At 37.0% G+C, this 27,247-nt stretch overlaps 3 protein-coding genes across 16 annotated transcripts in view; 2 read left to right on the forward strand and 1 right to left on the reverse strand.

The window, feature by feature from the left end:
• Window positions 1-9,918, forward strand: part of RHPN2 (rhophilin Rho GTPase binding protein 2) — a 30,228-nt gene extending 20,310 nt beyond the window's left edge. For both annotated transcript variants that reach the window (XM_074839840.1, XM_074839841.1), the window contains exons 8-15: window positions 2,065-2,252; window positions 3,563-3,719; window positions 4,189-4,308; window positions 4,406-4,600; window positions 5,356-5,432; window positions 6,217-6,363; window positions 7,003-7,158; window positions 8,453-9,918. In XM_074839840.1, the coding sequence (XP_074695941.1) occupies window positions 2,065-2,252; window positions 3,563-3,719; window positions 4,189-4,308; window positions 4,406-4,600; window positions 5,356-5,432; window positions 6,217-6,363; window positions 7,003-7,158; window positions 8,453-8,704 (1,292 nt within the window). In that variant the 3' untranslated portion in view covers window positions 8,705-9,918. The remainder of the gene's footprint in view (window positions 1-2,064; window positions 2,253-3,562; window positions 3,720-4,188; window positions 4,309-4,405; window positions 4,601-5,355; window positions 5,433-6,216; window positions 6,364-7,002; window positions 7,159-8,452) is intronic.
• A 1,129-nt stretch (window positions 9,919-11,047) lies between these two features.
• FAAP24 (FA core complex associated protein 24) lies at window positions 11,048-15,149 on the reverse strand. Its single transcript, XM_074839510.1, has 5 exons — window positions 15,017-15,149; window positions 14,267-14,418; window positions 13,480-13,619; window positions 13,022-13,174; window positions 11,048-12,380 (listed from the first exon to the last, which is right to left on the reverse strand). Exons 2-5 carry the CDS (start codon window positions 14,376-14,378, stop codon window positions 12,138-12,140), a joined length of 648 nt encoding a protein of 215 aa, XP_074695611.1. The 5' UTR covers window positions 14,379-14,418; window positions 15,017-15,149; the 3' UTR covers window positions 11,048-12,137.
• Window positions 15,150-15,344: 195 nt separating this feature from the next.
• The window catches only part of CEP89 (centrosomal protein 89), a 41,601-nt gene continuing 29,698 nt past the window's right edge, over window positions 15,345-27,247 (forward strand). For 11 of the 13 annotated variants that reach the window (XM_074840120.1, XM_074840122.1, XM_074840124.1 and 8 more), the window contains exons 1-12: window positions 15,345-15,473; window positions 17,241-17,347; window positions 18,589-18,744; window positions 19,344-19,545; window positions 20,696-20,801; window positions 21,685-21,716; window positions 22,536-22,590; window positions 23,941-24,159; window positions 24,531-24,673; window positions 25,037-25,087; window positions 26,165-26,248; window positions 27,126-27,229. In XM_074840120.1, the coding sequence (XP_074696221.1) occupies window positions 15,435-15,473; window positions 17,241-17,347; window positions 18,589-18,744; window positions 19,344-19,545; window positions 20,696-20,801; window positions 21,685-21,716; window positions 22,536-22,590; window positions 23,941-24,159; window positions 24,531-24,673; window positions 25,037-25,087; window positions 26,165-26,248; window positions 27,126-27,229 (1,298 nt within the window). In that variant the 5' untranslated portion in view covers window positions 15,345-15,434. Of the gene's footprint in view, window positions 15,474-17,240; window positions 17,348-18,588; window positions 18,745-19,343; window positions 19,546-19,726; window positions 19,776-20,695; window positions 20,802-21,684; window positions 21,717-22,535; window positions 22,591-23,940; window positions 24,160-24,530; window positions 24,674-25,036; window positions 25,088-26,164; window positions 26,249-27,125; window positions 27,230-27,247 lie in introns of those variants that run through there. The other 2 variants (XM_074840121.1, XM_074840133.1) reach the window with 2 other exon arrangements.

Here is a 27,247-nt window from a genome sequence, read left to right on the forward strand (position 1 = left end):
GGTTAATGATTAATGAACTGCAGTTCAAAGGTCTGAGTAATAGCCCTAACGTTAACTGCTTCATTGTTCATTCTTTGTTTCACCAGCATAGCTGCTTTTACCTCTGTGATATTGTGTAAAATCTGTACAGGAAACAATTTAAAGAGAGGATAAAGGGCTTAAAACCTAGTTTTCCATATGATCTCTTCAGAATTAATCTTACTGTGTTCTCTGGTGAAATTTGTAATTCATCATAAGTTGACAACGTATCTTCCATAGATTCTAAAGGCAAACGGGTTCAAAATACTCAATCTCTGTTGCAAGCATAGAAAAATACAAATTCTAATAAAGGGAATCATGTCCCTTGAACTAACATGTTATTGAAGCTTTTGGTCTGTTTTTTTCCAAGTTGATTTTCTAATTTTTTTGTAAATGTCATCTGTGCTATAGATAATGCTTAAAGACATGATCTGTGTAATTAATACGTACTGTAAGATTTGTCTGCACTAACAATCTGTGGCTATTGGTCTCCACTGTATGGGTAGCTTTATCAGCTACAAACTGTGAACCACAGCGTTGGATTGTTGCAAACCCCCTCTTTTGAATACACAGCTATCAAAAAAAAATGGTAGTATTTCTTCATGCATTTACTAAATGGTGAAAAACTATTTGTATATTACCTTTGTATAAATCTCTGTATTTCATCTAAAAAATTACAATACTTGAGAAATTTCTCCACTTTGCTGCTGCTGCTCCTGCCATTTTGCAAATAAAAAAAATCACTGCCTTTCACTTTAGTGTATTTGCAGAACAGAATTAATTCATAAATTTAAATGCATGATTTGCTACCACAGTACCTTTGCAGGGCCCCAAAGCAATGCGTTCAGGAGGCGTTTCATTGTACCTGTGCATGGCTCCGTAACGCTGTTCGTTGTGTTGGTAGAGACATGATATAGAGCATGTATTAACTGCTTCTCTGTGCTGAACAGAAAATGTTGCACAGAGTTTATCCTCAACAAAGCTCTCATAAGCAGAAATATGTTGAGAACATTTTTTTTTTTTTCCCCTTGTACTTTCAGTTCCTTTCAGTAGGGCACTCCATCAGTACTTGGGATGTGCCTGGCAAGTTCGGGTTTTTTGGTGCAAAAAGGCAGAGATGGCCATAATTCAAATTTGTGTAGGGGCATAGTAATAAGTTAAAAGATACAAGTGTAACACAGAAAATGAAAAATCTCAGGAATTTGTAGTAGGAAAATACAGCACAGCATGGCCAGAACTGAATGTAGTGGCAAGAAGTAAGAGTACAGAAGCTGGGACACTCAAAAAGCAGAGGTCTTTGTAGTATTATCAGCAATTAGCAGGCTAGTAGAACTCACTAAACCAGTTGGATGACATGCGTGCTGAAGTTTATGCTTCCATCTGTGAAACTGTTACTTAATATTTGCACTACAGTTAGTGTTTGTTTTTAATTTGATAAATGATAGAAACGATTCATATATTGGTGGAACCAAATGTCTAGAGCAGAATCAAATTTTACCCTGTTAAATACACTGTTCTAGTTTACTTGCAGGGATGGAACTGAGCTTTCACTGGGACACACAATGCATTTAGCAGCATCTGAAAAGGAGATTCATAATTAAGTTTATTATATGTTTGTGTTTTTTCCTTCCATCCACGGGTTCTACTGTCACCTCCTTTCAGTTGTGTAGATTTCTTTTTCTTTCTTGTCCTTTCTATAAGGCCTAGCCTACTACTGCCATATACAAGTCACATTCAGTTCAGCACAGCTTTATCGGCAATCACGAGAACTGTTATAAGCAAATCTGAAGGTATTGCCCTTAAAACTTGCAGCTTCTGTTGCTCCTCTGAATTGTAATTTTGAGAACTGTGCCTGGAGATGTCTGATGGGAATGCAAAGCGAAACCTGTAGGTCAGTTTAATTTCATGTATACTAAGAATCCCTTCAAATTGCATAGTGCAATACTAGAAAGTATGCTTTCAATCTTAATTATTATGGTACATGCTAGAATTAAGCTCACTTGTTTCTCTCTTTGTAATGCTGACAAAACCATTTTGTAATTTCAGGAGTCCTAAGCTACTTAAAGGAGACCTTTACTCACACACCAAGTTATGATATGAGCCCAGCTATGCTGAATGTACTGGTAAAAATGATGCTTGCACAAGCTCAAGAGTGTGTTTTTGAGCAGATTGGTCTTCCTGGAATACGCAATGAGTTTTTCACACTAGTGAAAATGACACAGGAAGTTGCCAAGGTAAAATATGAGAGTTAAAACTTAGTTGCTAAAATAACTGTTTCTAGTGCTGTATTACTAGCTGTAGCCTCTAGTAATATTAACAGAATTTATTAAACCTAAATGTTAAGAACCATTACTGAAAACCAAACGTAACAGCTTGCGAGCTACAATGAGAATCACAACCTTTCAGAAGATTAAAACGCAAATAGCTGCAATTTAAATATCACTATTTTAGAACGGTTATGATTTGGTTTTTTAATTCATAATCCATGAAGTTTAATAGAAACATGCTGGAACACTTGGGCAGTAAACTTGCAAAAGGTTTTTTACCAGCTATTTATCATATTGCTCTTTCAAACAGTACAGATCTTGTCCACAGAACAACACACAAAAGGACAGGGTGGTTTGTATAATTTTCTGTTAAGTATTGAACACAACCTGTCTGTTATTTCCCAGCAGCTGGAGGTTATGCAAACCTAAAAAACTTGAGTCTAAAAGAATGACTAAATTGTAACTGGGGGGAGGACCCTGATGAGCAGTCAGACTGGTAGTTGTGGAGCTGTCTTGGGTGGAATCTGCCTGAAAAATGGGGAGGCAGACTGTGCCCCAGAAGCTAGTGTTTGTACTTGATTAAGGTTGTTGACATCAAAAACTGGGTATGCCAACAAGCTATGAATATGCTTTCTAAGCTGTTTCAGAGTAGCAGATGTATGTTTGGTTCCATACTAGATAAATGGGCAAAGCCTTTCCTACCAACCCTGTAAAGCCACCCTGACTTATATGTAGGATTGATCAGCTGCAGGGGAAAGATTTTTTGATTCTGTCAGGTGGTGGTGTTTGATCCATTAAAGCAGCATTCACTGCTTGAAAAGCTATTTTCTTTCCTCTGCATAAAGGATAGTAGCCCCGTTTTAACTAAACCATACAAACTTAAGGCTAGATATGAGTCCACAGTTTCAGAAGTGAAGCACAAACCTACTGTATAATATGCTTCACCCTTTTTCTTAGCTGAGTTAACACAATGAGATGTATTTGTAAGTTAAAAACCATTTATTATATGGTGTTTTTATTGAACTCCAAAGCCACGTAGATTGACTTAGCCCATCAGTTGTACAAAACTGATTTACTTTTCTTGTAAGGGAAAAAACAGATGAAATTTCAGATTTTCTCAAAACTTGTTTCCAACCCTTTTTAACAATCTTTTTTTTTTTTTCCCTCCCCTCTCTTTGATGTGATACCCATGAAATTATCTGAATATAATATCCCTTACTTGAGCTCCTAATAACTAATGTTAAATTCTCATACTTCAATTCTGTGCTTTATTCTAGGTGGGAGAGGTTTACATGCTGGTTAACACTGCAATGAATCAGGAACCAGTGAAAGAGAATATCCCCTATTCCTGGTCTAAACTAGCACAAATAAAATCAGACCATTACAAAGCTCTGGCGCATTACTTCATTGCTACCATTCTGTGTGACCACGAATGTAAGAATCATATATTTTCTCTATATTCATATAAATAACAGTAAAAAACTCATAAACAGTTAAATTTGGTCTATGAATAAGACTAGGAGCCAAGAACTTTGGGGTTTCAATTTATGTTAATTTGTGGCCATTTTCCCATTCGGATATGAGGCCATGTTTTTCTGTCCTTTCCAGAAGAATGTGAAAGTTCAATAAACTAATGTTTGCAGAAACAAAAGAAATGTTATATCCGTTATATGGTACTAAATTGTTCAGTTCTCCTCAATATGTTCTGGCATATTGGTATTACTTGCATATTGCAGATGATAAAACTGATAAAGTCTTAAAAACTTGAAATTCCCATCAATATATATGTGGAAGAATATCTGACTGCATTTGGAGAGAAAGTAGTAATAACTACACAGCAATACACCTAGAAGAACAGGGCATCAAGAGATGTGTCTATGTTAATGTCCTATATCAATTATAGTGCAGTCTGGCGATGACGAAGATCAGCAGGAGAAAGCCTTGTCCCAGCTGTATGACTACATGCCTGAAGGACTGATGGTTCTCACCGTTTTAAAAGACAAAGTTCAGAGAAAACAATTAGGTAACTGCCAGTTTCACCCAGTTACTAGGTACAAGTTAAAAATTACCTTGTATTTATTGTCTGTGGGGGACAACCAACAGTTTCTAATTTTTTTCAGGGAAAGCACATTTGCGCAAAGCCATTGTTTACCACGAAGAAGCTCTAAGAGTCTGTGGTCTGTGCAAAAAGCTTCGAAACATTGATGTTCTTCAGGAGGTTCTGACAGCGGCACATAAGCGCTCACTTCTCAAGTATGCTCAGCAGGAGACAGAAGATGACTTTCTCAGCCTAATCCAGGCTCCAGATATCCTTCGTAAGTATACACAGCTAGAAATAAAGGGTATCTAAGCATACATGTATATGCTTTCATGGGGATATGCCTTTATATACATATAATATGTATCCATACATAATATAAATAATGCACAACTTATAGACTGTGCATTTGAGTTCAGATTCCTTACATGTTTCCTCAATCACAGATGAATGAATTTTGTTACAGCTGCTTTACAGTGGTTTTGTCTCTGGCCACATCATTTTCTGGGGTAGATAACAATGGTTATTGTTTAGAATTCAGCTTTTTTTGGTGACTATCTTGTGAGATAGAAAAAATGGGGAAACTTTAAGAGCTAAAATAGTAAAGGAGAAAACTAAAAACTCTTTCCTGTAGCACAATTCATACTGGTCTGAGTTAACTCAATTTGACTGCTATTGGTTCTTCCTACCTTAGTCCAGCTCATCCAAGTCTTTCCTCTTTGGAAGCAGTGGGAAAGAATAAGGGCTAGTTTGGTTTTTTTTTTTAAAGAAAAATACATTAAAGAGTAGAATAGCATATTTTTGTTTGGATGGATTGTTTTAGTTTTCTGTATTGATACTATGAGCTCTGAAAATATTTTTAAGGCAGTTCAGATATTTGTCTTACACACTTCCACAAAAAAGAGTTTTTTCTATAGCCTGGTAAGAATTCAGGAGAAGTTTCTGTCTAGCTTGGAATGCAAGAAAAATAAATTTGTATGTCTTTTAACTAATACTTGAGAGAAAATGAATTTGTTTTTCTTTCTGTTTTAGCTAAAACGGAGCACAGAATAGAAACAATCACTCCTCAGTTTTCCAAGGTGAAAGTTAAAGACTTCTTTCACAGGCTGGTACGTAACATGCTAATGCCAACCAACTTCTGTCATTTTGCTAGCAAGTATAAATTCACTCTAATGTGAGGGAAAGGACACAAGTATTGTAGCCTGAAAAAATGATCCTGTAGTAACTGGGTTTTTTTCAGAAGTTATTGGAAAGAACACTCCTTAGTTTCAGAGATGTGTCAACTTGAGACTAGCAAATAAGAAAACTGCCATTATAAGGCCTTGCACAGCATTCATTCTTTATAACCTTCATAAAAGTCCCATGAAGTTTCAATGGATAATTGCATACAACTTAAAGGCAGGGAGAAACATGTAGTACATGGGGATGGGCATGCAGATCGTGTAATGTTGCAAGCTGCAAAGCCAGTCTTTCAGGTGGCTCTGTGTTTATTGGGGGGCAAAGAGAATTGGGAGTTGCAGTTAGGATCAGAATATACAGTGATTCGTGAATCAGTTTATCTCCTCCAAAATGGGGTAATAGAGGACCGTAGAGCCTGCTGCAGCTAAAAGATTTATGCACACCTTAACAGAGATCTCAGAATAACTTGGCAGTTGCTGTCATCCCCCTCTGTCTGAAGCATCACCTGAACAGTCACAAAGTAGGGCTGAGCACTTCAGGGGACATCTTAAACTTCTGGGATAAATCTCACTCTTCCATTTCAGTGGAAGTAGCTGAAAGTTAACCTGAGTAAAACCTAGATAAAATGAGCTTAAAGCATTATAACATAAAAAATTAGAAATGCTCACTTACAAATGTCAGTAAACCGTAATGCACCTGCTGTGTTGCCTCCAGGGACCACTGACAGTGTTCTCAGCCAAGCAGAGATGGACGGCTCCACGTACCATTCGCTTCCACCATGAAGCAGGAGAGCTAGGATTCAGTCTTAAAGGAGGTTCACCAGTACAGATTTATTGTCTTGATCCGGTTTGTTCTGCAGCAGTAAGTACACTGGTTTATTTATCTGCAGACTCTAGTATTACAGTCTCTTAAATGTAACTTTAGCTTTGTGGATACTGGTGCATGGAGTATTTATTGAGTTCTACTATGCATCAGTACAGTCAATTCATAGAATCTGAAAAAGTTTTCAGTGCTATATACCCCTTACATGTTAGAGTATCCATTTGCATTTAATAGATAAAAAGTCACAAATAATAAAGGCAACTGTTATTCCCCATCTAATTCAGGAAGTTAGAAGGGATAAAGGCTTTAGAAAGTAGCAATAACAAAATACTGAAGAAATAGAAATAAAAACAGGAGGCAATACCTCATGGGGGATGATAGTGAAACCTGTTTTTCACTACCCTTTCTTAAGGAGAAAGTGAAAAGAATGTAAAAAGAGCCAACATTTGACTATGCCAGAATCACATTTGTCAATGGTAACTCAAATAGGTAATTTGTGTCCTTGAAAAAGCTGCATGTTTCTACATTATGTATACATATGTTGCACATGTCTGGCTAGACAATGGCTTTATAGCATCTAAGAGGGAAATGCCTTTAGGGCAGATACTGTATGATGACAAAAACATGTTATGCATTTTCATAATTCCAGATAATAACCTCTGCAATATTTTTTGACAGTCAATGGGCCTAAAAGAAGGCGACTACATTGTTTCAGTTGGTGATGTGGATTGCAAGTGGCTTGGAGTGAATGAGGTGCTGGAAAAATTCAAAAGCGTGGGAGAGCAGCCCATTGAGATTGAGGTTATCAGTTGCCAGGATACAGCAGCATCTATGGTATGTAGTAAGGCAAATATGTTTTTTAGATTGGATATGTGAAAGTTTTGGTTTTTTTCAGTTTCCTGGCTTCTGTCCCTGATTTAATGTTTACTTTCATGTAGTCAGATATCCCACTTCACCAGTGAATACATAAAGCATTCAGGCATGCGTTCAGTTTTAAACAAGTCTATTTAAATCATCATGACTTAGTGAGCTAAAGTACAGTCTGTGTGCATAAGAATGGTTGTGTGGTGGAGTTTTTTTGTAATGGAGCTACTTAGATTAATTGCATTATAAATTCCAGGGCATATTTTATTTTCCCCTAACTTGTCCTAGAGGATGAAAATATTACCCTGTTCAGCACTGGAAAAGCCACAATGAAACAATAACAGACTGAAATAAAACATCCAAGACCACGTGCTTATTTTCTATGCACTGTTAACATACATGATCCATGACTTCTGTATTAGATCATGGATTAATGTATTTTTTACTTTGGACTTTAACTGTCTAGTTAGTTACTAAGCTCCTGTAGAAGGGTTAGACTAAGGAAAAATGATCACAAGATTAAAAAATGTTAAGCTCTAAATAACTTAAACTTATTTGTAGTGTGAGAGAACCTGTAGTTCAGCTAAATCCACTGCTTCGTGCTTCTAACATTCCCTGGCAAGCTTAGGCACTTAAGTATTGTTGCCTCACAAGTGATCAGGGTGTTTTGACTGCTGTTATGTGTTCTTGTTTTGTTTAAGAAGTTGATTTTCCTTTATTGAAAATAAGGAATTTCACACCTGCCATTCCAGACTGCTACCTGAAAACAAAAGGCTAGAATATAATCAAATTACTTCAGGGCGCAGCTAACATAAGACAGAGGAGGCTGTGCCTTCCAGGTATCCCAAAAAATGTCATACAATAGCTCTTGTCGTAGTTGCAATCAACATGGAACCTGTCCAAAGACAGCAAAAAGACTCCCTGTCAGAGATTTGTGCAAGAGCTACATACTTAAGCTTTGTGGAGAGGTTAGCGTATATATCGTTAGTTATGTTAGAAGCCAGTAAGTGCTAATTATAACACAACCCGTGGAAAAAATTCACAGGTCCCTTTACACTTTGCATAGTACCCTTGAGTCTACACAGACAGAATACCAGAATCACAGCATTCTGAAGGGCCTTGTGTTCAGTTAGTATGTCATTAGCACAGAAAGCTTGCTGTAGTCTGCCTTGGAAAACTATTTGCACAGTAATCCTTTGTTATCATCAAAATTTTGACCCATTTTGGGTGACTGATTCTTACAATGCTGCTCTTTTCCCTACAGCATAGCAAGAGTGCAACTTATTCTGTGGGAATGCAGAAAACCTATTCCTTAATCTGTTTAGCCATGGAAGATGATAAGATTGATCAGACCAAGAAAGCCCCACTGAAACTGCCTTTTCTAAGTTGGGGAACTAAAAATAGACAGAAAGCTGCAAGCACCCTCTGCCTTCCTTCAGCTGTGGCTGGAAGTTCTCAGATTAAGAAGAAGCTTTCTCCCTTCACGCTTCTGAACACAGAAAGTTCATTGTACTGAATTTTTCAGAAGGATCTGTTCACATGACATTTTTCTTTAAAATGTGTATAAAAATATTGATCAATTATCTATATATATGTATAAATTCAGACAAATGCCATTGACTTCATTTACTGTTGAGCCACTATGAAGGTCAGAGGCTGACAAAAAATGTAAAACTTAAGTATTTGAAAATTAGAATGAAGTGGTTTGGGAGGTATGCAATAACAAGTTGTAGATAGAATTGCTTATATGAGGACTGGATTCCTTTGGAATTTCAAAATACAGTATCATGACTAATTTTTTTATAACTGATGGGACTTATTTATTACAAACTTAATGCTGCATGCAAAATGGGACACACTAAAGGATGATTTTACTGTAAAAGTTGAGTCAGTAATAAATCACTTAACACTAAAGAAGTATTTTAACAAACCACCAGCGAGAGAGAATAACATTATTCAGGGAAAGTAGCCGTGTACCAAGGGGCAGTGTCATCTAGTTGTGGTCTTTACACATAGACATTCTCTTTCTGATGGTACTAGGTATGTTCTACTGAATATTTAATTCTGGAAGAGAATTAGAAGGCTTAAAAGCCAAAAGATCTTTTGAACTACAGAAGGCTTTTACTCTGCTCTTCTTCTTATCTAGGTTATATTTTAAATGCCTGCTGATTCAATTGTTAACAGGCTTTATTCCAAACTTAAAATTATTTAATGTACTTACCATCAGACTTGCATCTCATTAGCCTTGATAAAATCTATAGCTGTGGAACAAATCTCAAAACTGACATCTTCCAGTATATTGATCAAGGGTACATAAATTGTGGTGATGCTTTGAAATAGAAGAAAAGAAGTGCTCGTGAGTCAAAGTGGCAGAATATTTATTTACTATCAGACCACATAAAAACCCAAATAGATATAAAATCCTTCTCCTCCCCTTAGAATAACTCATGAGCAAGTACTGGCTCTATATATTGGGGGAAACAAATAACTGAGTATTTCTTTGAGATTCTTCTCTTTTATGAAATTGAAATTAATTGAAACATAGCTAACACTATAGTGTTAGTTAACATTGCCATCTACAGAGTAGATATATGCTGTTTGATACTCAAAACTTAAGGGGAAAGTTTGTGTCTGGGTATAAACTTTAAAGTTGTCATTTGTTTTTAGTTTATGTAATGGGTGTAAATATGTTGATGACACTTATTTAAGAATAAAAATCAGATGCTGCCATTTAGTAGTAGCTCTTTGATTCTGCTACAGCTTGGATGATACAGCATAATTTACAGGTTTTCACTCTTTACAGAAAAATGCAAGAGGTATGCCAGCAGTAATGTTGCTTACAAAGATCTAAATCTGTCTTTCTTAAAAGTTCATAAACTTAAAAATTACAGTCTAAAACTTCCTTACAAAGAATGTTAACCTATTTCTAGAGTTTCCCTATAAAGGTTACATAAACCAAAATGTAGTAAATTACTTGTGACTCACCCTTAGTGGTTATTTTTCACACATAATAGCACTTTTCAGATACACAAGCAGCAGCAGTCATGAACTGATACACAAGACCCTGCCATGCACTATTCCATACAGACCAGATTTACTTTGCATGTATGGCTAAAATTACAATTTAGCTAATGAAAGCTTCAGCAAAGTCACATGAATCACCTTTCCAGCTCTTCCTTTGCCTTAGCCCACTGTGATAGTCTTCCCACGGCTATCCTCTCCCTTAGCTGGCTGATTAAACTGCCTTTCCCTTCCCATCATTACACTCACTAGTCCTTGAAGAAAGGTTGGGTGGGGGGGTAGTCTTTATGTAACCACCCCCCCCCCTCCAATTCAAGCAAAAATTTAAGCTTTTCAAGTGCCATACAAATACAGATTTACTATTTTCTGTCAGCTAACTAAAGACTTGTTCTACACTGAGTGGTAGCCAACAGCTAACTTAAGGCAAATACTAGTTTCACAGCAAGTTACATCATTGCTCAGACTACAAGAATGTTTGTAACAAGTTTCTATTCACAAGGATGTATAGGGCTACTATAAAGCCCTAAAAATAAAAGATTTGCAATGGATTAGTAGTTCAGCCTATAACTCCGTTAGTACTAATTGTTAACTACTTTATTTAAAGTTCAATTAATGCACTGAACAGAGGATTATTTGAAGTAATAAAAAGGTGTTTGCCCTGCAACATCAATGGCCACATACCTTTAGATGTGAAATCCAGTCTCCACAGCAAAGTGGCAAAGTCTGAGAGTGCAAGAATAAAATCTAAATAGATTTATAAAGAAGCTTAAGCATTCCCCAGTTGTAATAAAGTAGTACCTTGTTCCATAGTTCTGGAAATTCTGATGTTTCTTATTCAGTAAATTAAATATTTAGGGCCAAATTATAGTTTCATCCCAAGTAAGGAATCAATATAAATAACAAGTCTATCTGCTGTCCATGCTAACTGGTGGATGAGACTGGTTACAGAGGTGCCAACGCTTTATTATTCACTTCTTTTTAGTTTATGAAAGGGAGTTGAAAATCCTGCTCAACTGCCTTCCTGCTGTGATCCAAAATCCAAGCAGTATGAAAGAAGCTTTTCACACACTTCCCTAATGGGTGCATAAGGCAAAAGACAATTTTGCCCTTACTAAACAGGATAAGAATATAACTTAAAATAAAACACAGTATGTCAGGAAAATCAACCCTCTGTTCAATAGTTATTTATAAAGATTAATACTGGAAGAACAGGTTCAATTCTGAATTTTGATCAAAGCTCTCCATATTATTTTCTTTGCAGCATATATTATAATCAATACATTACAATTGATAATTGTGTCAAATATATTGTATTTTTTAATAATTATTGCAACCTATATTCTCAAAAGTCCAAAAATGAATTAACCAAGATTTTTGATACTAGACACAAAGGAAACAAATTTGATAACACCCTGTGAACTGAAAAAGGATCCAGAGAAATAAGTTAGTGTAAAGTCAAAGATGTATTCCAGTAGCACTTTCCAAAGGAACTGCAAAAAGTTATATATCAAAGATATTACTATAAAGCAATGAATGCTAACTTTTTTAAAGCACTGTAACTCACTTCCAGTTGCTGAGAAGATAACACCATCCACATATTAACAGTATGTCTGGAATACCAAAGCAAGCAAGCAAATGGCTTTTCCATTTTTTCCTGTGCATGCTGAAAGGGACAGCTTTCTCTGTTTTTTTTGTACAGTGTAGATGCAAAACACGTTCCAGCCCTCTTTCCAAGGTCATTTTCAGAGCTCAGTCTACATAAGCTGTAAAGAAGCAGCAGCAGAGTAATATCTAAACCATTCGTCAACACCATTCAGTTGCTGCCAGGATTATAGAAATTACCATAATATGTGATTATTAAACAAGTTATAATTCACAAGAAACAAACAAAAAGTATTTGTTTTCCAAAACAGCACTACACACGCACATCAGGAACACAGAAAATTGTGAATTTGTTGTGCTACTGTTTGTCCAACTACTAGTTCAAGCTCTTTGACAGATGCGTTACATAGCCGGTGGATGCTCCCAAACTGTTGCAGTAAAAGCAGAGCTTTTGTTTTCCCAACTCCTGGAATTTGTTGCACCGTTCGAAGCAGTGATGGCTCTGCCACCTGAGAACACTGTTTACGAAGAAAGGGGTTACTGTTTTGATCCTTACTTTGTTCACGGACCTGAAGCAAAACAAAACCAGAAGTGACACTGAGTGCCCTCTGCTGGAGCTCAGCTTTTGGTATTTAAAATAGTTGCTTTCATCTCAAAAGAGTTCAATGCAAACACTAGGAAAGTTTTAAAACTACTCATTAAGTGTGCGTCCTTATTACGGGTTTTGATGCAGATCCACAAAGTCTCACTAGGAAACCAACAGTTTCTCAATACCAACCATGAATTAAAACAATGATTTTGTCATCTTTTTGATGCAATCAGAAAAAGGATAAAGGAAAAAAGAAATAAGAACATAGTTTCCCCAGCCTGAGACAAAGCAAAATCTCAAGTTGGTTTTGAGAGAGAATTTAAGTGAGGATTGTCTAATGCTATCCAGTGGCACCTCAGTGCAAGATTGCATTAAAAAAATCCAGTATCATATTCTTTATCTTTTTTCCTTTGTTCCCAAGTGAGCCCTGTTTCAGCTGAATTATACTACCATATTACTGTCATCAGAGATTTATACTTTACATTCAAACAACAAAACATGTTGTGTTCCTTTAAGATCCCAGGTATTCTTTCTGAAATGAGTGATGATTGTGGGAAAACAAGTCATTCTCCTCATGTCCCATATTTTAATAAATGTTTCTCTGATAACATAGAAACTTACTAGCTGAGTAATAAGTTGAGAAGCTTCTCCTTGATTTGCCACAGGAAACAACACCATTCCGAGTTCTAGCACAACAAGCTTTTGTACTGGTAAGAAGTACTGATCACTTATTTGGGTTCTCTCCACAATTACAATTCCCCCAAGACTGCTGGCCTGTATTGAAAGCAAAAAAGAACTTGTCAATGACAAGCTGATACAATACAACAAAGAGCAAACTTCTGTCAAGTATGAGCTGCTTGAAAGTGAATTGGAAGAAGAATAGAAGTTGCAGTAACAGTACTGAGGTTTAATACAGCTTTACTACACAGCTGCATAATCTTTCAGTTTTCAGGTGGAAATCATCAAAAAAGTTTACCTCCACTGGAATTTAAAAATAACTTAAGGAGAATGTTTTCAGAAGCATGGAATAAACAAACACCAATTTAAAACTCTTCCTTTTCTCTTTATGTAGTACTTACATTTCTAAACCGAACCAATCTTCGTTTGAATTCATTCCCTGCAACCAAATCTGCTTCAGAAATATATAAAATGCAAGTTCTGTTTGAAAGATGAAAATCCACAAGTCCCAAGCCATCTTCAAAGATGAGTCTGACTTTCCCTTAATGCAAGTTTGTGAAAAGAAAAAATACAGTAATTAAAAAAAAAAAAAAATTACTTTACAGCACAACCTTCCTAATGTGTCAGTAACCCTAGTGACCTGACAACAAACCATTTGTTAGTGGAAAGCCTTACTTCTCTTCATGCAAAACTGGTACAAGCAATCCAAAGTACTGTGTGATGCCTTTAGTAATACCAATTAACAGCACTTCCAAACTACAGATTTGAAAGTTCTATAGCTTCTCAGTAAATTCTGGACTTGAACAAAAGCACCACATACTACTCTGAAAGGATCATTTTAATTTAGTTTGCTGTGCTAACAGATGTTAGCACAGTCCCAGTATCCATGTAAATTCAAGGGATTTCAGTGGAGACGGAACCACAGCAGCGGGGCTGGCATGAGTATGCAAGCAGATATTTCTGCTTCTTCTCTACAGTGCTCAGCTACTGTGCAAACGTGACAGAACTGATCATATAAATACATAATAGACAAATAGGAATTTTCAGCCTGCTCACATAGGCTGTACCATGCATATGGGACCAGTGTGGCACAGAGTAAAGCATATTCCAGCCAGTCAACAATACTGGGTGATAGAGGGGAATGCTTTGCCTGAATTGTTTTTGCTCTTCCAATTTGTTTGTGCTTACCTTGTAGCCTTTGGGCTATCTCTGACCCTCTCCACTTCTCATTTCCAATCACATGCCCATAAGGGACAACTACAGGTCCTGCTGTCACAGGAAAGTTTGCTTTCGTTGTCATCAGACCTCCTTTAAATCTTTACTTCAGTAGCAGTTTCACTCTACAAAAAAAAATGCAGGAGAGATATTAACACATTTTATAAACCTGTTCCAAACTTAATTTTATGATTAAAATGTCTAAGATATAATACTCCTCCCCAAAGCTACCTTACAGTTATAGTTAACATCAAATTCAGTAATTAACTCTATTTACTTGAATACAGACTGTTGGCTTGCGAATTCCACTCCCATCTTTGCCAGTCAATCTGCAAAACACCTGTATTTATTTACCGCAGATGGTAAAAAAACAACACCACCTTTTCTATGCCTTCATCCACCCTTCCTGGGAGAAAGCCTGCTTCAATTACAAAGCTGGCTCCAGAGGCATCTCTAGCCCTCAGCCAGAAGTCTCCAGACAGATTATTAGAAGGTAGTTCCTGGGAGAGATTATTTTCAGGTTTGCCAGCTTCACGCGGTGTTCTGACTTTAGGGGGAATCGGGAGTCTTTGAGGCTACGGCACGATTTAAGGAGAAAAGCCAAATACGAGCCGGTACCACCACAACCCCCCCTACCCTGAGCCACGCCCTGCAGCCCGGTCCAGAGCCAAGCCCTCGCCGGGGGCCCGCTCCGAGAGGGGCGGCCGCCAGCCCACCGCTGACCTGCCCCGAAGAGGCTGAGCTCGGTCCCGGGCGCCGCGGCCTTTCGAGGCGGCAGCCGCTCCCCCGGGGGACCCGGCAGCCACCAGCCAGGGAGGAAAGCCCGCCACCGCCTCACGGCTACCAGACGAACAGCCCGCCCCAGAGTGCGCGCCAGACTGGCAGCGGCGGCCGCAAATAGGAAGCGAGAGTTCTGCCGCCCGTGAGCGAATGAGAAGGCGGGATGGGGCGGGCCTCGCCACTGGTAGGTTGCTAAGGCCGGAGGCGGGGTGAGCAACGCGCGTGCTGATTGGGGGAGCGCAAGCCGGCAGCAAATCCGCCGCGCCGTTGTTAGCAGGCGGGTCGCGACGGGGGAAGCGTCCGAAGCGGGAAGAAAGCAGTCGGGAAGCGGTGGCGGAGACCCGTCACCTACTCGGTCCCGATGGCGTTTAGTTTCAGGAGAGGCCGCAAGGGCCCCTTCGTGAGTATCGCCCCCTCCAGGGCGGGTCTTCGTCCCCGTGAGGCGGGAGCGGCGGGGGGCGTGCCCGGGCGGGGCGAGCGAAGGCCCCCAGTTTGTCCGAAGTGAAAAACGGGGAGAAAAATAAATCCTAAGCGAAGAAAAGGAGGTGTCTGGAGGCAGGCCGGGTGTTGGCGCTCTCCTTTCCCTTAGTCCCGGGCCTGCCCGTCTTCAGAAACACCCGGCTTTGGCGGGGCGGGTGGTGTGCCTGGCGCCCTTCCCCTCCGGGGAGCCCTCAGGGTGCCGGCGGGGCTGGACCCCGGAGTAGAAGTGCAGGGCTGCCAGCGCCTGCTGAGGCGGGCCTGGAAGCACACCTTCACTGCCTAACGTGCGCTGATAAGGTGCATAGCGAAAACTTCGAGCGGCCAAGGGTTGTGGGATTGTCAGCAAGGGTGCGGGTCTTACCTTTTAACGTACTTGAAGCGATTGAACTTTTTTTTTATTATTAGAATGAAAATATTTATCTTCTGTTGTTGTCTTACTGTGGGATGACAGCATCCTTTTACCTCAGCTGTATTCCCTGGTAATCATAGTAAGATATCTACAGTCAACAGTAAACAGTGCATGCTGGACAGACTTCCAGAATTAGGGAGCAGTGCATTTGCAAGATAAACCCGAGTAAAAAGATAGTCTTTGTAACGCACTATTTAGTTATTTGATGTGGCTTCCTGTAAAGACAGAAATACTTCCCAGTTCACCTGTTCATTATCCTGTTGGAGAAGACAATTAAAGAATAATTGCAAAAAAAAAAAACCAACTCTGTAGCAGAAATAGCAGAAACTTAGCCTGTTTTATTCCATAAAAAAAGGAACATCTGTCAGAAGGATTTTATTATGATGTAGTATTTTCTGATGCCTGGAGAGAGGACAAGAGGCAATGGGCACAAGTTCAAACACAGAAAATTAATCTTAAACATAATAATAATTAAAAAAAATACTGTGAGGGTGGTCCAACACTGGAAGAGGTTGCCCAGGGAGGTTGTGGAGTCTCCATGGTTGATGATACTCAAAAGCTGACTGGACAGGATCCCAAGCAACACTCTCTAGTTGACCCTGCTTTGAGCAGGGACTTGCACTAGACAATCTCCAGAGCTCCCTTCTAACCTCAACCATTATGTGATTCCATTCAAAGTACTCTGTAGGGAACTCTGGTCCCAGTTTTTCTGAGCTGGTATTTAATGTTACCCTTTTAAAAAAAATGTTGGGTTTGCTGATAAAAACACATTAGGATTTTTTTTTTTTTATTCGGGTTGGACCTTTGACTTGCAAGACTCATTTAGTAATAGTTTTTTCTTCCATCTCATACTGCTATGACAGAGGATTCTGACTGACAGACTCTCTACAAGAAAGGGACTAATTTTGTTACCCTGAAGCAGGGTTCAAATATTGTTTAAAAAGTTAATTTTTAGTACTCCTTTTTTCTTGTATATATACAGGAAAAAAATGAGTAAGTTAAAATTCTGTTTTTGAAGATTGTGATATAGTGGGTGGAAAACCTACATTCGTGGGTCTTGTGTAAATTACATTTCTAACTTTCATTAGCAGCTGTTCATACATGTTAAAAAGTTGAACTTGGAACCATTTTGAGTTCTTCTGTTTACATTAATTGCATGTAATTGTTCTTCCTTTTTATATTATTTTGCATTGTTAGTTTTTGTGCATGTTCAATTCTGTGTTTTTTCATTGTGATCCTTAAAGTCACTGTCAACTAATTTTATTTTAAATTGTTTAGAAACATATAGCTCATGGCCTGGTCCCTGCTGCTACCATAGCTCCTAAACCTGCAGTTCCCCGCACCCCTCCCCCTCGTAGTCCAAACCCTTCTCCAGAAAGGCCCAGGTAGGTTTTGAGTTGTTGGTTGGTTGGGTTTTTTTGCTTCATCAAATACAATAGCATACTAGAAAAGCATGATTAAAAGAATTGCATGTCCTTGCTGCAGTATTTACATAAACCTTTTCATAAATAGAATATATATTTTAAATGGGGTGGTTCCCTTCTTTGAATTTTTAAATTTCTCCCACTCCTAAGCATGCTGAATAATTGGGACAATGACTATTATGAATATGTAACTTCTTATAAATCTGAGTCAATTAAAGACAAATGGACTTTTTAAAGTTAGGGCCATTTTTAATTTGGCTGCTACAGTAGAGTATAGGAGTAGTTTTAACTCATTAGAAAAGCATAAATGAAACGTTACCAACATGCCATTTTATCGCACATTAAAAAAAGCAGGGACTTAAAAAACTGGCATGTAAAACCATGTTGGATTGGATTTGAATTAGCTATATAGGCAAGTTACATAAAGAGAAAATACAAATTTAATTTCATTTGTAGTTTCTTACATACATGAAGTTTCTTTTAGGTTTTCTCTATATTTAGTTCAATTCTGGTTGTTTTCTGTGGTCATTCTAGTGTCTGTTGCAGTCCTACTTAATCCTAGTTAATTTCTTTTTCCTTTTTGACCTCAAGTTGTTGTCATTCCTGTTAGTCCTCACCATTTCTCTCCTTTAATCTTTGTTCCTCCTTGTTTTTTCCTCTTTATCTTACGCTTCTCTATACTCCACAGCATCCCACAAATAGGCACTTCTGCTTGCCCTAGTTTGCAATGTGCCAGCATTTATTAACAGCTTCAAAGTCATCATTAAAAGGTTCAGAGTAGGGAATAATGGAAAGTAGGAGACAAAATAGCAGAACATGGAACACTTTTTCAACACAACGCCAGGTAGTATTGTTATGACTGAAGTGAATGTTAAGTACTGTAAATTATCAATGTCAATTTTGGGAATGTAACTCAGTATATTCCATGATTTTCATGCACGTGATTTGGGAAAACCAATAGGTACTGTACTTTACTCTTAGATAGCTGCGTTATGATAGCTTGCCCAGTTTTGTGCTTTACTTTGGGAGTTAATAGTTTATAACCAGTCCCTTAGCGTTTTCAGTGGTGTTTATGCTTGTTAACTGTGAATGTGTTGCTTTCCTTAAGTAGTGAATACATTTTGCAATGGAAAAAAATACAAAATGTGGAGCATGGAGAAGACATCAGTATTGTTTCATTGCTTTATTCTGTTTTCTTCCAGATCTGCTCTAGCAGCAGCTATCCTTGCAACAACACTAACAGGGCGCACTGTTGCTATTCCTCAGCCTCGGCAGCGATCCCTTTCTGAAAGTGATTCCACCTATGTGGAACAAGAATGCTTTGAACCATATGCGACAGTCACAGACCTCAGAATGGGGTAGCATATACTTTCTGATTTCATATCTTATGTTAGAATCTGCCAATGGCACAACTTTACCAAAGAGTCACAGCAAACTCCTGCTATTATAGCCACTTAGATTTGCATCACCACATCATAAATTTGGTCTGAAGTGTCTACAATCCTTAGTCCATTTCTCATAACATGATGTCATGCATACAATCAGGGAGGGAGATTTGGATTGTACAGCAGTCATAAGTAAAACCACATATTATTTCTGTCAAATGATGATCAATTATACAAACAGTTAATCACTGAGGAATCACCTGATTTACATGTCAGAGATTTCCTTCATGCTATATAATTATTTCAGACTCAGTAGAATTGGCAACCTTCTGTCTCTAATCTGGCATTTTCTTTAAGATAGAGAAGAAAATGTAGCTCCAGTGATAATCGTCTATTTTAAAGCATACACACAGGCTAGATTCCTTGTTTGCAGCTAACAGAAGCTTAGATGTCTGTGTTGGCCGTTTGGACTTGTGTATAGTGTAAGACTGATGGTTCTGCTTTGCTGTTGCTTATTTTTTCGGAAGAGTAAGCAGCACTGAAACAGGCTTTAAACTGCTTTCTACTTGCAGGCCCAACTGGAAACTTGATGGTAGTGACAGATCTCCTGTACAGTCCCTGGAAATATCAGGCAATTATGGTGAAGATGAGGACATGGACACCTATCTTTCAGATGCTGATAAAGAGGCAGAGTCCAGCTGTGAGAGTAATGAGAAAAGGGGACAAAGCTTTAGCACCAATGCTATTTATGCTGTTCCCTGCAAAAATAAAAAGGTAGGATTTTCATATGCATTAATTCCTTTACCACATTTTAATATATTAATGCAAACATTAACTATTTCTAAGGCTTTTCATGCTTTTCTTACTCTTCAGACATTTATTCAGTTTTTATTTCACATGCTTCTTTTTGTGAATCACTTTTACACAACTTAGGTTTGTTTGTTGATCCTCACAGATTCCATATCTCTGATCATGAGGAGCCTTTTCTCACTAGGAAAAGACTGGTATTGTGTATAATTATTGTACATAATTTAGTCTCCTGAAATGTCCAATATTTTATGTTGAGTGTGATATTTATATAGTAGATTATTTGTTAAAAACACTAGGAACTTTTGTTTTAGATGGCGAAAGATTAGTTAATGATTCGGTATTGTGCTAATGAGCAGAGACTTCTATAGAGACAGGGAGATTCAGAATCAGACAAAATAAATTACCTTGTTGTCTTGAAGACCAGTGGAGTTCTTCTATGTTACAGTTTTGGATTACCTTAACCAGCAATGAGCAGCTTGATATTCCTAAGGCACATTTAAAGTTCAGTCTAAAATTATACAAAAATTTAACAAACAGGAAGAAATAACTGAGTAGTAGAGAGGCAATAAAATGCTATGTATGTGAAAGATATCAGAAGATTCCTTTCTGAAGAGATAGTAGTCAGTAGGAGGAGGGAAGGGGAAAAAAAAAAAGGGAGTGGAATACATGGGACACTGGTATGCGATCAACAGGGGAAAACCAGTGAAGACAGTGTTAGAAATTATTCATGAATCCCTCAGTGCTGTGATATGGTAGATACATGGTTGATCTTTTATTAAGAGCAAGTTCAGATATGGCACAGCAAACAAGCAAATGTAGGATCATTTCACTGACTCTTGTGACTGAATAAGGTGACAGGGAATATTCGTCCTGTGAACTAAATGACTATCATAGTTTCCTACCTCCTGTTGATCATTGTAAGGTTTAGATTTTATTTACACAGAGCCCTAAAGCAAACAAAAAAAAGTATGTCTTATAATTTCTTATCTTAAAATAGTGGAGTTCTGATGTGACTGAGTCATTAGTACACTAAAGGTTTCATACAGATGTCAAGATGTGGGCTATTTTAACCGTGTTATCATGATTTAGATAGGCTTGTCTTATTTTTACATAGGAAGAGTTTTCACCATCTCTTAGTACTAATGCTGACAAGAAAGAGGTGCCTTCTCATGAAACTGAGTTTCAGGTGCTGATGGATGAGTCAAATGTGCAAATAGAAGGTAAATAAACTTACTTTAAGTCAAAATGCCATATCTTTTAATACCATGGGGAAAAATATTTTTTGAATAAAATAAATTTAATACTATATGATAATGATATATTCCTTTTTTAAAAGGGCAGTGGAAGAAATGCTACTAAATACCTGCATAGGAGCTTTATTGCATAGTTATCTTGTCCATTATTTTAAAATCAGGGAAACAGGAAGTCAGAATTTGTTCCAGAGATGCAAAATGCATTTTTTGCAGAGGATGGCAGCACTCTAGTAGCTAAAGGATAGGAAGGAGGAAGCAGAACTGAGTCCGTTTTGAAAAATCTTTGTCTTTCTATGTTTTGTTTGTGGTGGATCCGAGTGTTGTTTCAGTAATATTTCAGTGGAGTTATTTGAAAAGCGTTATAGAGAGCAATATCCAGAAAGAATGGGTTGCTTTGATATAACCATTTGGGAAGGGGATTCATTAAACTGAAAAGAACGGGATATATAAACTCTTTCTAATCCCTCTTCTATATAGGAAGTGCTGCAGATCTTGGAAGTTGTCAGATTTGCACTTGCCTTTTCAGAGAAGCCCAGTAAAATCAATTAAAATATTTCATTTGTCTTTTAGTCAAATTCTAAAATAATAGTGGAAGACAACAATACATCTTAATTTCTTCCATAGTTGCATCTATACAGTGTGAGGTAAAGTAAGATCTCACATCAGTATCCTGATACACCATGAAAGAGATAATGGAAAGTTAGTGATCGAATTTGTGGTTTGGGGAAGACTTTCTTACGTTTATTTGCAGTATATTATATGTGTGCTTACACATCCATATGAACCCTTATAGTCTGTGGACTTACAAATTCTTTTGTTCTTAATTGACTAAAAGATTGTTTTTCTTTAGCAGAAGACCAGCATCTTGGTGTGAATTTAAAGGTAGGACTTATATGAAGGTTAATTTGTTGATGCACTTTGGAAAAAAAGGTGTTGTAAAGAGCTAATAGTTTACAATCACTTAAAAGAAAACTAATTTATTGTCACTAGGGAATCTTTTTCTTTTGAAGTACAAGAATGGCTAATAATTCCTTTTGAAAAATATGACTATAGGTATATAGGCCATATTGTTTGGGTTTTGTTTTTTTAATACATCTTCTACTGTTCCTCATGCAAAAGAAACAAACTGAGTGTGGGAGACATCATATTATAGCAAGAGATAGCTCTTGCTGATAATTTTCAAATTCTGAGTCTGCCCTCACTAGATTTTTATCTAGTTTTCCAGCTGGGCCCATCTGACTGCTTTCATAGGCTTGAAAAATAATTAATTTATTTGCTGATTCCCAGTTAAGGACTGACTGTTTATATCATAACTAACTATTCTGAAGTCTTATTTTATACAAACTAACAAGTGGGAGCAATGTCCATCTTGTTTGGTCAAGAAGCTTTCTGTTTATGTAACTTTTACGTCAGCCACAAAATTGTTTTGAGAACTGTACATCTCTGACAATGAATAGTTAACAGTTAACAATTAAGTGTCCGCAAGTGACTGATGGCAGTGATAAGTGACAAAATGATGTCAAGATAGGTAAATGATAAGTAGTATATTGGTAGTAGTGAATCCAACCTTAAATTTTATGGATATAAAAGAATCCGCTTCAAAAGTTCTGTTTCTTAAGTTCTCCAACAGTGATGCTGTTCAGAGTACTTCAGAAGGATAACTGTTAAAGGAAATTGTCTCATTTTTTATTTCTCTGCTAGGAAGAAAAATCATTAGCTGAAAATCTGATATGTGAAAAGCCTCCACCATCGCCAGGTACTTCTGATTTTTTCTGTGACTTTACTACGTGTCTTCACTTTAATAATATGCATATGTATATAGAAATACATTTTACTGCTTGTGTTCTCTAAGCCTAATTTGGGGGTGGGGGGAAAGTATTTCTCTGTACAGGAGATGAGAAAGTGATATGTATAAAAACAGTAGTTTCAGGCTTTTTATGTTAGGTGTTTTTATTTTTCGGTCTGAGTGACTTTTGAAGTCTTAAGTAAATGATTGTGAAATGATGTAATGAAATTAAAGTCATACTGGAACTCTCCAATCCGTTAAGTTTAGTCTACACTAGAGGACTTCACCATTATTAAGTATCCCATCACAACTGAATTGGTAAACATACAGTGATAAGAAATACGTGGTCTACCTTCAGCTAGTGCCTTATTTGTATGTTACTGTATCCATGTAGCAATTCCAGGCACGGCACCTCTGAACTTTGTGTGTTGCATGGATGGCATATGTGCCTATCATGAGTTCATGGGTTTCTGTGTATTTTTGTGCTGTCCAGGTATCTTATGCCTTCTCACAGTAAATGAACAGTGACCATAAGTGCCTGAAATATTACTAAACATGTGAAGCTGTTCTGTGTCATCAATAACAAGAGATAGGTCTGTATTTCAGAACCAGTTCTTGGGTTTTGTATATATCCTGTACTGAGGAATTGTTCTGTACTAAGTTATATTCATGCCTGTATGTTATTAGATTACACTGGCTCATAAAAGTCTGATGCTAAGGGTAAAATCTCAGTCTTCATTTTAATAGGTAAGTTGTTCAGGCCAAACAGATGAAAAGAAAAATTTGAAAGTGCGATCCATTATTACTGATGCAACAATACATCCATGATTTTGCAGATGATCTAGAATTTTACTTTTGTAAGGACTGTTAAGTAATTTCTACTCAGTAACAGATCAGTGAAGCCTGTTTGGTGGGAAGGAGGGTAAAGCTTTCATTACGTAGGTGATTCAGATAAGGAGGGGTCAAGAGGACTGACCAGTCCACGCAGGGCACGTACACTTTGCTTACTGCAGTGGATATTTTTGTCTTGCCTCTCTAGTCCCAGTACTAGGGAGATCTGCTGACACTTTAAGGAAGGAATGTTTTCAGTGTCCGAGAGAAAAGATGGGAACTTGCAGCCACTCTACTCTACAGCTCTCCTTCCAAATCCACCTTCTTCATTCTCTCTGGCCTTATCTTCTGGGAGCCATGAGCTGATTTATATCTTACGACATACCACTCATACATAATGCTAACATTAGAAAAAAATGGATTATAATTTGCTGAAACTCATATTCAAGTCTGAATACCATCTAAATACATTGTACTGTGGTATTACAGATGTGTCTATTCGGGCAAGGCAAGCACGGGAAAATATGACTAAAGAAAAGTTCAGAGAACTAAAACAAGAAAACTGGTCTCTGAACAAGGCATACCAGGCTATGGTCCAACAATTTGAGAGAACAAAACAGCAAATGGAAGAACAGCAATTAAAGCTGAAGAGACTAGAACAAGAAAACAGAAGTCTTAAAGAAGCTGCAGAGAAGCCACACAGAGAAGGTGGGAGAAACATAAGCTATTCTGTAGTTATCTTGTTTGATTTTTCTAATTTCTTCCAACCTATTCCTGCAGTAGCAGGTTTCCCCTCATTGATTTGAGCAAGTATCTATGCAGAAGTAGTTTCTGAACAGTATATTCTACATTTGTAGAAATTTTGTCAGGGAATACTTAAATGATCATGAAAAAAAATTACTTGGTGGTTTGAAATTTAATGGGGTTTTTGTTAGTAGTTTTTCATGGGATTATTCCATTACAGTATTTTGAGAAGTTCTCTTATGATTCTAGCTCATTGAGATTCTTTTTCCTTACAATTAACAAATTATTGTGAACATTTCTTGAATTTTGATTGAACTTTCTTTTTGTTTTAATAGAGGAGGCTACAGAATTACTTTCTCTCAGACAACAAGCACAAGAACTGGTAGATGAAAATGATGCTTTGAAAATGACGGTCCATCGTTTAAATGTAGAATTAAGTCGCTATCAAACTAAATTCAGGCCATTGTCCCAAGAAGAGGTGAGAATCTTGGTTATAAAGGCAATTTGTACTGAGGTGACCTATTGTCCTTTCATTCATCTTTGAGTTTTTAAGGCTATTTTCTCCATATTTACTATATTTACTTATACCACGTCTACAAATGGCATAGGCTTTTTCTGAAATATAAAATAAGCATTTATTGTTAAGTCTAACTTTTCTCCTATATTAGTAAGATATTGAACTTCCAGTTTTGTTGACTTTGTTGAGTGTGTGTTGCATATGCAACACATGTAATTAGAAACATAAGCTTTTTTGGGGTAATAGTTGTGACTGCAGCGGACAGTGATTGGTGCTTCAAAACGCAGGAAGTAATTTCAGTATCTTTTTTAAAATCTCCTTTAGCATCTAAAACTGAAAAGTTTACCCATGAAAGGACCACCACCACCATGGCTGGTAAGTAAACTAATGTTTTCACTTATCTGTTCATTCCTTTCTAAGTAAAGTAGTAGAATTTCTTTACTGGAACCAAAATATTCAGGATATTTTTTAGTTACTCTGCTGATCGATCACATACTAGTAGAATATTATAAACATTTTTGTTTATTGTCTAAAAAGATGTAGGGCAGAACTTTGCAATGAATGTGTGCAGGTCCAGTTGAATTTACAGTAACCTACAGACTGCATACAATCACCAACTTTGAACTACTGAATGCAAATTAAGTAGATGTACTATTACCCTGAGAATCATAAATACCATCTTCACTTAGTATTGTCTAGCATATAGTTTGCTTCCAGGTCTATTGTGTAATTGTTAATATTTTTAATTGTTAATCTTCTGTTGTGATTATTTTTAAGACGACACTAAAAGAAAATAGCATATTTCAGTGATTCTGATGGTAGGAATGGTCATGGGTCATAGTAGACTATGAACTTCTGGCAAGTCTGTGAAATTGAAAGCATTTGCAATATGTGAAACAATTTCTCCTTGAAAGGCTAGATCTTAAATTTTCCTTGCTCATTGTTATTCAGAACTATACAGAAATAGGTACGTCTGCTCTGTCCTAGCTATAATATCCAAGCATGACATTCATATGTATTTAAAGATGTAGGTTTGAGAGTGTAAAAATTCCTTTGCCACTTGCTAATGAATCTGGGCTAAATTTGATGATTAACTATATTCACTGTAGTGTTTCAGTTTGGTTTTGTATTAATTTGCATCCACGTTCTGCTGTGTTACATATACTGATAAGTAATAGTTGCATTTTAGTGAAGCATGCAAGTTTAGCATCCAGCCTTGTCCCTTTCACAGCTTGCTCCTAAAGTGGTGCTATTAAGTGCTTCTGCAGCATCATTTTACATATGGTGGTCTGTGTGCTTGTGTGAGTCCTGCACTTTTGTCTGCAAAGCATATACGAAAACCCTTAACAGCTTTTAAAACTAGCAAAATATAGCAGGAGAAGAAGTAAAAAATATTGATGAGATTATGGTTTGTATTTGATTTATATGGATTGATTTTTTTTTTTTTTAAAGTTGGATATGAAATATTTGTCACCTCTTCTGTTGGCATATGAAGATAGAATACGAGAAAAGGAAGATTTAAATCTTGAACATGAGGTAAGTTTCCATTTAAAGAAAATATACTTCTACACTAAATTACTGAAATATCTTTAAAGGGATTTGTCAAAGCTGTTTTCTGCCTAAAATTAAAATTTTCCATGCATAGTTATTGTGCTATCTTATCCTACTTGGCTAGAAGCAGGCACTACACTGAGATATACAAGAACTGTGCTCTCTGAATAGAGTAAACCATAAACACAGTCAGTGGTGGAAAGAATTTACTATTGTCAGTCATAACGGGGATTCAGTGCCCCTTATAGCTGCTCTTCCAGTTACAGGCCTGTGGATTTTGTGGTAGAAGAATATTTATTTCTAGATATAGAAGGAATGGGTACCCTTTTTGCTCTTTAGAAGTATTCTGTTGTCACTGAAGCTTTGAAAAATGGTGATTTGCTTCAGAGCAGAACTGCCATAGCTTTTCAAAATAATTTATTTTCTTCAAAAAATTAAGCTATGAAATGAGCATAAAACACCAAGCATTTTATATTACTGTAAATTCACTCCATTTTCCTACCATATTCAAATTCATGTCATTCATACTGAAAATGTATAGTACCATCTAGTAATTTTCAGAATTAATTTTTTTAAATCCATATTTTAACTATCTACAACTTGCTTAATTCAAATGACACTTGGCAAATTTGTGGCACAATTCAGATATCTATATTATTTTTAATCAAATATTACTAGATTGATGAAGCAGTTTAGAAGTTAAGTACGCACATCTGAATTAAAGGTGAGTAGTGAGATAATATGCTGTTAACAGAAGAATTAGAAGGCACCCAGGCATGTATATTTATAAGAGTTTTTGTTGATGTAAAAATTAACAAAAAATACCTCTAAAGAATTTTATGTGGAGTCCTTTGTCTTCCAGGAGGATATGAAAAATTTTAAAGTACGAGTTGAAGAGTTGGTGAAGGAGAATGAAGACCTGCACGAGCAATTAAATAAAAATAACTTTATTACCCCTACAGAATGGTAAGTTATATTACTAGA

The sequence above is a fragment of the Strix aluco genome, chromosome 14 (assembly GCF_031877795.1).
Source record: "Strix aluco isolate bStrAlu1 chromosome 14, bStrAlu1.hap1, whole genome shotgun sequence".
Lineage (NCBI taxonomy): Eukaryota > Metazoa > Chordata > Aves > Strigiformes > Strigidae > Strix > Strix aluco.